At 37.1% G+C, this 12,441-nt stretch overlaps 1 protein-coding gene across 3 annotated transcripts in view; it reads right to left on the reverse strand.

Moving 5' to 3' along the window:
• MYO18B (myosin XVIIIB) overlaps window positions 1-12,441 on the reverse strand; it is a 2,352,406-nt gene that overhangs the window by 1,285,126 nt on the left and 1,054,839 nt on the right. For all 3 annotated transcript variants that reach the window (XM_044068483.1, XM_044068482.1, XM_044068484.1), the window contains 2 exons: window positions 5,204-5,269; window positions 4,626-4,754 (listed from right to left, as the gene is read on the reverse strand). In XM_044068483.1, the coding sequence (XP_043924418.1) occupies window positions 4,626-4,754; window positions 5,204-5,269 (195 nt within the window). The remainder of the gene's footprint in view (window positions 1-4,625; window positions 4,755-5,203; window positions 5,270-12,441) is intronic.

Consider the following 12,441-nt stretch of genomic DNA (forward strand, 5'->3'; position numbering starts at 1 on the left):
CGTGAGGGAAATGACTTTAAAATGATGACCTGTAGAGGTGCTCATGTGCAGAAATTGAAACCCACGTAGGTACTATGATGCTGTTATACTTCTAACATGCCATAGTTATCAAGCTAAGACTATCCTACCATGTAGTGTGCATGAGTATTAATCTGTGATGGCATTGTGACTTGTCTCACTAATAAGGATTCTGACGAGGCAGCTCAAGTGTCATGTGTAAGCATGGGAGGGCTACCATGTTTTTCTGGATTGTGACATGGCTATGACAGAATAAACTGAAGACGGTAGAGCTCCCTGGTGGTGTTCTAAAAATAGTAAACTATTTCTGTATTTTATGTACAGAGATCACCAGGAATGCCTGCTGGGAGTCAATTGTGAGGGTCACCAGTATAAAGTAGATGAGTGTCACAGAGCCATTAAGTACTGTTCCTGGCATTATCCCATCTGTTGAACAAAGTAGATGCCAACATGACCTGACAAGGTGCCATCTTGACCCTTTGCACCAGTGGCATGTTAGAAGTACAGTATGTATGCAGGGAAAGTCATTTTATGTTTATTTCAGACATAGTTGAAATGGACCTTGCAAAACATTTAATTCACATTACTTGTATTTCTTATTAATGTTTTTCAGCTCAGAAGCAGATTGCAGAAATGTGTAATTGTATCAGGGAGGATTCATTCATGTATCGATTATTTATTAGCATTTATTTATGGGGTAGTGCAACTGTGCACAACGCCCCTTTTCAGTGGATACATACGTTAAGTTTAGAAAAGGTTACAGTCAGAAAGATGAGTAAATGTCTAATAAAAAGATTATACTCAATTATCAGTTAATAGTTAAATGACAACAAGTACATGTTACGGCAATGAACAGGTAGTCTAACTACTGAATCAATGAGAAAAGGAATAAAATATTTTAAACTTTAACAGGAACTAAGTAGAGCTATTGCTGTAGAGAAATACCTTATTTGCATTGTAGTACTATCCGTGGTAGAACATCCCATATTGCTTAGGCTACTGCAGCACTGATTCAATGATGAACACCTGTAAAACCGATTTGTAACAATACTATATATGACCTGCTGCAACCTCTGCATGCATTCTGGCACACTAACTCACATGTACAGAGTATGTATTCAGGGGATGCATACATTACACATTTGCAAAAGGATGCCCAGCATGGCTTACACATATAACGTGTCTACTAACTTATAACGCCTGACATTCTGAGCTGTTGGCACAGTACTGTGTTGCGAATATTGTAACAGAACAGCAAGGTGTACGACAATTAGAGTACATAGATCACCATACTGTCTTTGCATCAGCCTACCATACCCCCATGCAGGTGTCATATCTACCTGGAATATCAATGGAATTCATACATTACAATAAATCTATCCCATATTGCATAGCAACCTGCATTATGGCAGTTTCCTACTATAAGCTGACAACCGCCTGTGCTGTCACAACTTGCTTGTCTAGGCTTTTGTATACTTCACTTACACCATATATATATATATATATATATATATATATATATATATATATATATATATATATATATATGTGTGTGTGTGTGTGTGTGTATATATATATATATATATATATATATATATATATATATATATATATATGTTGACCTGCATAACTACTATCTATGGCTTGTCTTTGTCCGTGTCCCATACAAAATACCCACAGGGACATGCATGCACACACCCTCCATGGTTTATGGTCAACAGCACCACCCTGATGTTGTAACGCCCCATGGACAAGAGGTACAATGCTATTTCACCATTCTATGTATATTTTCCAGAAAGGATATATGACATTGCAATAGGGACATATGACATTCACTGTGTGAGAGCTGTAGTTATATAATGTTACTGGAGGCAAAGCTCTCATAGAAAGCCACACAAAATAACATACAGTTTATCAGTACCACACAGCACCACAATGAACCGCTTACATAAAAATCTCAGACCAAACACATGGACCTATATATGCAAAGGCTTGTAAAAGTAACCTACCAAAGCCACAAATGCCTCCTTAATGTAGTTTAAGAAACAACTGCCCTCAGCAATCTCACAAACACACAACACAGGCAGTACCCAGTATGAAACATACAGTAAAGAGTCATAATGATTCTGTTGAAAAGGCCCACAAGGGAAACCTCCACACATTGCAATATCTTAGTCACAAGTGACTCCATGGTGATTTACACCAATGCACCACTCATTAGGCTGTGCAAGATGAGCGTCATGGTCAGTTGCCTATCAAGTTCCAAGATTTGCCACATCACGCATGCACACTTGCACCATAAACACATACACAACACAATGATAGTGCATGTGGGTGTAAATGACTTGAGGCATACCTCCCAGAACTACATGTAAAGAAATATGATGGAGCTCTCTGAATATGTGTCTGAGGCAGGTATGAACCTAGCCATGCATTCTACCACCACCAAGAATGATGCTACAAACAAACAAAAGATTACTGACCTCAACAATTAGGGGGATGCAATATATATCAGTCTGAGTGGACATAAATTCTTGCCGACTTCACTATGTGTTTATTAGGCAAAGACAGTGTTCCAAAGCTCCACACATAACAAAACAAAATCTTGGTAATATAAAGTTATTAAAGTTATAGCTGATCAATGCTAGGAGCCTTAACTAAAGCTTCACAACCTACATGTACTCCTTATCCTGGAGAACATTGATATATGCACTGTCACAGAGACCTAGTTCCAGAGCAATCCGGCAGCAGAGGGTTTCCATGCTTACCACACATTCAAGCCCACTCCATTAGATGGAAGTACTAAGGACAGTGGTGTCATCATGTACTTAAAAAATGTTCACCTCCAGACTGATTAGGCAAGATAATGACCTGAAACTCCTCCACATCCAACTTAATATTAAGAAAACCCACCATTATAGCATAGCCAACTACAGCACCCTGTCGATGTCCCCCTCACTCCATACCTCTTGCCTAACCAGCATGGAGTCCCGGTGCATTAAACCAAACACCATTCTCTGAGTAGACTTCAACTACCCCTCCATTAACTGGAAGACTTATGCATCCTCAAACGGGTTCACTTCAATTCACTGAACTTTCAATTCACTGACTTTCATTTCACTGACACCATTTCACTGAAATTCATTTCACTGAAACTTCATTTCACTGAAAGTTCATTTCACTGACAAGTATTATTACAAAGTAAATGGAATATGCCCCCTTCTCCACTGTAGTGCGACCCTGGAGTTAGAATATATAGTTATGGGGGTGTGGGGGGCGCAGCCCCCCACTTACTTTTCTTTTACTAAGCAATATTATATCAAAACGTAAGAATATTATATGAAATGAAGTGGGGGGCTGCGCCCCCCACACCCCCCTAACTACATATTCTTACTCCAGGGTCGCAATACAGTGGGGAAGGGGGAATATTCCATTTTATTGTTAATAATAGTTGTCAGTGAAATGAAGTTTCAGTGAAATGAAGTTTCAGTGAAATGAATTTCAGTGAAATGGTGTCAGTGAAATGAAAGTCAGTCAATTGAAAGTTCAGTGAACTGAAGTGAACCCCCTCAAACATGTACATATGCCCAGACATTTCTGGATCTGAAGAAGGTTTTACCGAAAGCACTTATCCTACATTCTCTGTTTGCTGTGTCTTTTAAGAGTTTTATTAAATCACAGATTTTACCGTGGTAGTGGTGCTGCAGTAGCATTGTCGCCTCACAGCAAGACGTTGTCGCATTCGATTCTCAGCTAGAACGTCTTTTGTGTGGAGGCATGCATGAATGGGCGTGCCTTCATTGAAGGTTGTGCATTAGGGCTGGTAACCTGGCACGTACAAATCCACTACCAAACATTAGCGGACTGGAGTTCTGCTGTGGCGACCCCTAACCGGGATAAGCCGAAAGACACAACAACAACAACAACAATAAATCACAGATTTTATTGTGTCTATGATGGTAGGTCTGCATTGTTTTCTACTTTGGCTCTCTTTTTGGCAAGACTACCTTCAGCAGTGTGTATTTATTTGTTGTTTTATCTGTAAATTCCTATGTGACCAAATTGGACCACCATTCAGTCACATTCACCATAAGACTGAAGCTGGAAGCATTTTCTAATACCATGGTATTCAGAGATTATGCCAAGTCTAGTCATGGAACTTTGGGGATAAGAACAATTACCATTTCCTCTCAAAAATTCAACAGCCCCAGAGTTTGTATACTTAGAAATACTTCTGATTATGTTTCTGTGAAAATGGACTTTTTCTACTGTCAACTTTTATTTTTTAGTGCAATCACAGAAGGTCCAATGAATTTCCATGAATCCAATATGAGGGTCTAACTCTTCATCTTAGACAATTGAACTGTTATAGTTACATCTTATCAAGCATCAAGCTACAGTTGACCCACTCATCGATATATATTCTTTTTAATAACCAGCTGAATGTTTTCAGAAAAAAAACAGTATTTCACAAAAAGACATCTCCAGTTTTACATCTCATTGCATTTAAGTTCTTGTTGTAATGATACAATCGATAGCTATGAATATCACACTAGACAGCAAGTATTCAAAACAAAATAATTAAAATTATAATTAATGGGCCTTACCTTTAATGTTTTAAACTTCTGCCTTGCAAGAAAACCTTTGCATACTGCCTGAAAAATAATTAAGGTCTGTACTACCAATTTTTCTCTTTGTCTTTCAAGCTGTGCAAGAACTCCAGGTTTCAAAAATACCTGAAAAAAATATACAGAAAAAACAGCTGCATCACAATGCCAGTTGTGATATAGGGAAATATTACCTGCCAGCTATCTGGAAAATTGTAAATAATTCTATGGCATTTGTGAATATTTATATGATTTATACAGAACTGTATGTTATGTACTGAGCTAAAATGTAACCACAGCATGCCCTGCTGTCTTAGAACAGAAATGCATATAAAATATATACCTGTGCAAATGTATGTTTTAACAGTAGAAACTAGAACATAAAAGGGTTAACTTGCAAAACTTCAAGAAAATAAGTTGGAATTAAGTTGCTTTATGATTTTGCTATACAGACACAATGTCTAGAGCTAGAAGCCTTTTCTTGTAGCGACTATGAAAGTTTATGTAGTACAAATTTTCTCAAAATATTTTCTTGGTATAGTGAATCAGAAAGTATGACAACTTGAAAAGTGACTTACATGATGTTGTCCCAAAATAATGCTTTTCTTCTCCAAGTCAAGCAATAACAGCAGTTCTTCTACAGCCTGCAGAGAAGTAACAGCAGTGTGAGGATTTTACAAAAACAAAAAAGACCAAACTGCTCAATGCAAACTGTTTATTCTACCACTTAATGTGGTACCGCGGCCATTCGCCTTCCCAGGATTCTGAATTTTTGCTTATTATGTGGGATGATTCTGAACTTTGTTTATTAAGCTACATCAGGACACAGTATCTCCAAATATTCTGCCTGTGTTATGACATACCTGCAGTCCACATAAGATGCATATGAACATAGACACTGGAATTTTTCATTTACGTGGCATGAAAATGTAAGACATATACACTAGGTTCAAACAGTATGTGAGTGTACTAAATTGTCCACATGTATACTTCCAGAGAGGCATAACACCTCCATGGACTGACTCTTCCAGACATTTCTATGACCTAATAGTTAGACAAAAAGAAAAGTGAAGTTCCTTGCCCTGGCTGATACATGTACCCTTCTAAAGACTTCATATTCCTCTTTGAATGGCAAAAACTCTTCATAAAATGATAGAAATGTGCATCTCTTTGACTGCAAGTTTTCATATGTCACTGTGATACTTTTGTCTAGCTGAAAAGAATGTATGCTTTGTTTACTTACACCCATGACCTCAGGCATGCTTGAATGTGGTCCCCTGCTTATGTGTCATCTGAAATATTAATGAATTTATTCTTTTGTGATATTCCAGGTACTTTAACAAATCCCATGGAAGCCCGCTAAGAGAAACCCTTTCTTACAGGAGTTTGGATTGTATACCACTAGCCTGAGGCTGATACATGCCCTGCATCTTCAAAGTAAGTTTCAGTTTATATTATTTCCATAGGTTACTGTGTTACTGGTTTCCCAGTATATTATACATACAAACACACATAGTTGCAAATACAGACTGTAATCTGTTGGTTAATATACCTTCACTAATCACTTTAAATGAGTGCCATTGCATAAAGACCATATGACTCATCAGAAATTAATTTTGCTCAGTGTTAGAGCTGCACATGTTAAATTATGCTATAGTGATGGTCTTTCAGTGTACCTCACCTGAAATTTCACACTATTCTATTACCCCAAAACAAAAAGCATAACTGTGTTTGTGTGCGTGTGTGTGTGTGTGTGTGTGAGGGGGGGGGGGGGTGCATATGTACATGCTCATGCATGCATGCATGTGTGTGCAGCCAAATACATGTGTAAAGTAGGGGTAGATATTAAGGGAAATGTAAAATGCATAGCTTCATGTATATGTATTCATTTCTTAAATTAATTTAACTTGCTCAGCACATCTTATCACAGTTGCTACTATATTACTTCATCATAAATACTGTTAAACTGAAGTTAGGAAATGGTGAAAGTACATAGTAATTAATTTCATTGCACATTTGAAACAAAGATTATTAACATACTACTTTAAATAATACTAGATGAGTACTAAGATAGTAATAAACTAAGTAATTAGACATTGGGATGACATATTCACAAGTACCACACAGAGTACCATAAATAGGTAGTGTACCCAATCAACAGAAAGTGTTCTAAACACTCTTACTATCCTTGGACAGTCAGGCCCACCCATGACTCAGTAGCATATATATGTAGCACCCCAGGCATGTACCATCTATCTGTCATGTCAGTAGCATATTGTTTGTTATTCGAAGGTAAAATGCATCACACATTCTGCACAGGATCTCTACTGCTACATTGTATTTAGCTTACAAGTCTGCATAAAGAATCTGAAATTATGAGGAAAAGGAAAGAAAAAAAATAAATGCAAGTGTATGGAATATTGTGTATGTTGTAGACTTTCTACCATAAGGAAATAAATGTAACTACAAGGCTATTACATAGACAGAGCATAGTTAATAGCAAGGTCAAGTTAAACACTGAAAAGTTAACCACTAGTTGCACAACTTAAAGTTTTCTCATATCTGTTGCAATATGTAACCATATGTGGCAAAACAAATGACAGATACCTTAAGAAACTACCTCTAAAATGGTAACATTATGTTTCTCTAAGTAATACCAGGTTATAAAATATGGCCACAATGTCTGTAGCAGAATAGTTATTATTCACTTCAAAACAACCAGGCAAAGGCACATATGTCTACCTCATGTTGTTGCTTGAAAAATGGGCTTAAGCTGAAGTGAATTCCCTAAAGCTTAAAGGTGGGTTAATAACTTTCTCTGTCCAGAAGGGACATGTGCACCACCCCAGGAGTGAATTTGTAGTCACCCATCCATTCATCTAGGCTGCATTTGAAGAGACAGTCGGGGGGGGGGGGGCTCTGTTTCATGTGTATTGGAAGCTTGTTCCAGAGAAATGGCTGTATCTGGAGATATATCTATCTTTCCAGCATGACCTGTTCATGGCAATGGCTAGGTTAAGATGTCTGGAGCGAGTGACCCTCATCCAGTTTGATTTACAAATGTGTAGCATTTCCATTAGGGCCAGGTCAGAGACTGCCCTGTAAGCCAGGCACAGGTCACTCCTTAGCAACCTGTAGGAGACAGAGTACAGTGACAGGGCCTTTCAGCCTTTCCCCACAAGACTTGTTTTATGTATCCTGTAATTTCTTGGTTAGAAAATCTGTGGTCTTTGTTGCAGGTGTCTGGTAGGGTACATGCAAACGGGAGTATTGTACTCAATTATTGGTCTGATTAGGGCTGAGTATAATGGAATTGTAACATCCTTAGATCTAAATGGTATGTCTTTACTAGTAAGATGTGCCACACAGAAGGATTAGCTTACTACAGTGGTTATGTGGTGGTCAAAGTTCAGGTGGCTGTCTGAGTACCTAGATCACATACCACAGGCTCTACAATTAGGGGATGCTGTCTATAATGTAATTAGCAGGAATGTCAGCTTCCCAAAGGAAGTAATAATGCATTTTTTTATCTAGCTTTAATCCGTGGCTTTGGCAGCAATCATTTGTCTGTGTTAACCTTTTCTGCAGTATATTAACATTGGTGGGGGACTCAATGATTGCTCTCAGTTTGCAATCATCAATGTACCTGGTCAGCCACAGGCTGTTCAAGTTTGCCTGGACCTCTAAAAATATAAATTCTGAACAGTAAGGGGTCACCCACTTTGACAATATGTGTCCTGTCGGTGACTAGTTGGCTACCCATCTGGTATGTGTCAAATACTTTGGCTAGGTCAGGAGCAATGGCATGCACTGTCATTCCCTCATCCTGCACCTTGGTGACTTTCTTGAAGAAGTCAAGGTTGGTATAATGGTTAAGGTGTTTACCTTATAGACAGAAGGTGCAGGATTTGATTCTTACATTGGTTAATTGGCTAAGCTTAAATGGCCACAAAGGCAGCTAGCCTAGTACTAATCTGTGAACCTATGAGCCATGTTTAACAGGCATGATCTACCTTCAATGAATCTAAACTGGTTTGGGTCCAGAGTTTGGAGATTACCTATGTTCTTGTTAATAAGGTCCATAATGATTCTTTCCATGGCCTTGCAGATGAAGCTAGTCAAGCTTATGGGTATATAATTCCTTATAATTCCCAGGGTTGGATGATGGTCCCCCTTTGTGTAGAGGGATTACTGGTGCTGTCCTCCATTCCACTGGAAAAAAGCCAGTCTGCAGGTTGTGGTTAAACAGGGATCCAAGTGAGTCTGCTAGGTCATGGTTGAAGTTGTTAAAAGGCAACCTGGGATATTGACTAGTCCCACTGATGCCATGATTTTGGCCTTGAAGAACATTAAGATGCCCTGTTCTCTTGAGATAATAGAATAAGTAATGTTGCCAGGTACACTTTGGGGGATGACAGGAGGGGACAGGAGGGTGACATTTGCTCCCAATCTGTCAGATAGTAGGTTGTCCATTACTTCCAGTTGAGTATGAGTGATGCCATCCATAACCAGTTCAGTGCATAGCTGGGTATTCCCTTTTAGATTATGGATGTTATTAAAGAATGCCTTATGATTATCATTAGCTAGGGAGACTATTTTTGCTTTGTAATTAGCTTTGGATGACGACAATATCTCTAAATTGTTTGTATAAGCTAGACAGAGATTTCACCCTCTGCTGAGCCAGTTCACTCTTGATCTTGGACGTCAGCTTCTTTCCAACCCGGGTGGCTTGTTTTTTTGGAAGACCTGGTTTTAATGTGGTCAGGTACAGCCAATTCTATACAACTGCGTAAGTGGTTATACAGGGCATAGGTGCACTGTACATCTCTGCATAGGAGTCCATGTTATCTGCATTTGAGTGTGCTTTGAAACTTCTTATATCATCACTTAGTAGGAGGAAGTTTGTCTTTGAAAAATTCTTAAGCATTTTAGAACTTGATGGGGTATCTGAGTTATGGTCTGATCTTAGCAGGGAGGACATCACATGGGGGAGGGGGTGCAATGCTTTCCCATGTTAGTGAGTACTATGTTCAGGACATGTGCTATTATAGTCTGTTTAATACAGTGTGTTATGGGTTTTGTGACTGTACGCAACATTTTTGCTCTGAAGAGTGACAGAATCTGCATATTATTGATGGAATTTATATTTATAATAACTCCACCATGTTCAACACTGTTCACATATCCCACAGTGACTAAGACATCTAAGCCACTTCCAAAAATATAAAGCATTTTTGTTAAAAACAAGATGTCATCACAACCACCATGAAGGGATATGATGTTTTTGCTGATGTCTTTGGTTTTTTATGAATGGCAAAAGACCTTTGCTTTCTCAGCTGATTTGTTTGAGCTGCTAACATTTCTAACTGCCAGATTAATTTTGATAAGTAGCAAGAAACTATCTGTACCTCCATGCCATTTCAAAAAAAAAAAAAAAACTTTTGCACTGAGAAAAATATTTAAGTGTGTAATCTATTTCAGGCATGACAATCAAAGACTATTCATAAAGTTGACTGTAGGACCTTCCCTAAGGAAATACGTGGCTTTATTTTTGTTAAAATGTAACGCAGCTTTAATTTCAGGAATAGTCTAAAGATGAATTTCTTTTCTCATTATTCTGTTTAAAACCAGTCTGCTCAAGAAACCCTTTGAAGATTAGAGAAGACCTTTATTTTTTTTTTTCACTTATTACTGTAGCCAAGCCTTCCCTTGGGCAAACTGTATGCAACGACAACACTGCTTGTCTTCAAAGACAGCTATTCTTTTTTGTTGCTTGAGTAGCTTTATGCTGCAGAATGATCCTATAGTTAAATTTCTAAGTAAAAGACATAAGATGTTTTATAGTATACACATTCTTTTGAGTTTAATAGTCTTAGCACTAATTAAAATGCTACATTCCAGACTGAATAGAGTGGTTATAATTGCATATAGTACCTAACTGATTCAAAAATATTTTTCTGAAATGCATTTATTGTGGAATGAGAACTGCAGTCATCTCAGCGTTAAAGGGAACTGGCATCATAACACACTGTACATTGTACATATCCTTATAATTTCACACAGTCCTAAATGGAGGAAAAAACATTTGGGCTTATTGTTTACTATTTTGCAACAGGCTGTATAAAACCATTCATTGTTTGCTATAGACCTTCATTGTTTTTTATTGGGGTGTACACCTCTACAGCATATTGTTTCATGGATATTTTATGCTGCTCTATAAAGTGCAAGAATTATAATTGCATACTTGTGAGTATAATAAAAGTTAGATTATGTATGTGATCATGAATATATAAATATTTTCATTATTTCATTGAATTGCTACAGCATGAAAAGAATTATGCTTTTTTCAAGGATGCCCATAAAACATACATGTGGGCTTACATACATGTGTATATTTGTGTGTACGTGTGTATGAATTTGTGTCTGTGTGTATATATCTGTATGTGCATAATGGTAGAATTGTTCATTTCTTAAGTGAAGAACTACCTGAGGAGTAAAATAGAATGCAAAAAAGTAAAATCAATATACAAAATTGAGAAGCCAAGCATCCTGGAATAAATTTAAAATTAAAAAGTTTTTTATGCAAATAACCACATATTTTGTTGGTATATATGGACTACATGGCCCTCCTGGTCTGACTGCATCCTGTGGTTTGGATTCTCTGCATATTCCACTTGTATCTCCTAAAGCATAAATAAAAATAATTATTGTACATTATAGAGCAACATAAAATATCCATGAAACAATGGATATGTGTCCAGGTGAACCCCAGAAAACTAAATTAAAACCATTACAATTATGACCTTCTTACTTTTATTAAACTCACAGGTACACGTTTAGTGGCTTCTGAGCATGGCTGTTGCCAGAATTGACACTATGTATACCATGCTGTATACTTTTTATAAGTTATTTAATTTGTGCACTGAAATGTGGTAGAACTTAAATAAAAAGAAAGACATATATTCATTATTTTTTCTGGTTACTCTTACTGATTATTTTTCTTAAACCTACAATTTTAGATTTTTGTTAGTAGTGATAAAAGATAATATCCAGAAATAAGTTAGGGTGCACTACACTTGAGGAAATATTCTGTAAATAAGTGTACATTTCACAGTTACTGCCTTCCCCACTGGTTGTCTGACCTAACATTTTTGACTGCATCTCATGAGACGTATATTTTGCTGAGAACATGTTGATCTTTTGGCCACATGTGTTTTAGGTAGCTCCTTCCAATTTTCATTCAGTCACGAGGCTTGGTGTCCTTTATGTTTCTCCTTTACTCTTTTTATAGGATTTTATATTTACAAACATTGTGCTGACCACTAGAATTCTTTCTAATAGGATTTCATTGTTTACAGCTTCTTAATAATTACATGAATATCATTTCATATTTTAAATATACTGTCTGAATATAAGGAGATTAAGCCTTTACTTCAGCATTCCTCCTGAAACTTGTAATGTTTAACATTCTGTATTTTAGTATTTTTTTTTTAGCAGGAAGAGTGAAATAGTGAAGGGTGTAACAGCTGTTAAAGCTATTTGTCCATCAAAGGCATACTTCACTTTGGCCCATTGTATGTGTCTCAATGCTGTCTGTTTCATGTCTTTCAAAGTTGTAAAAATACTTTGTCCTCCTAAACATTTTTATATTACTAGGAATACATCAAGGCTGCTAAAACTTCATGCATTATAAAGAACTAAGATTACACTTCTATAAGCATAAGTACTTGACATGGATGGCAGAGGCCTAGAATAGGAACCTATTTTAATCCTGTGTAAGTATGGTCTTACATAGTTGAAGGTCTTAGGTCTATCA

Source organism: Protopterus annectens, chromosome 4.part0 (genome assembly GCF_019279795.1).
Source record: "Protopterus annectens isolate FY-2018-M chromosome 4.part0, PAN1.0, whole genome shotgun sequence".
Classification (NCBI taxonomy): domain Eukaryota; kingdom Metazoa; phylum Chordata; order Ceratodontiformes; family Protopteridae; genus Protopterus; species Protopterus annectens.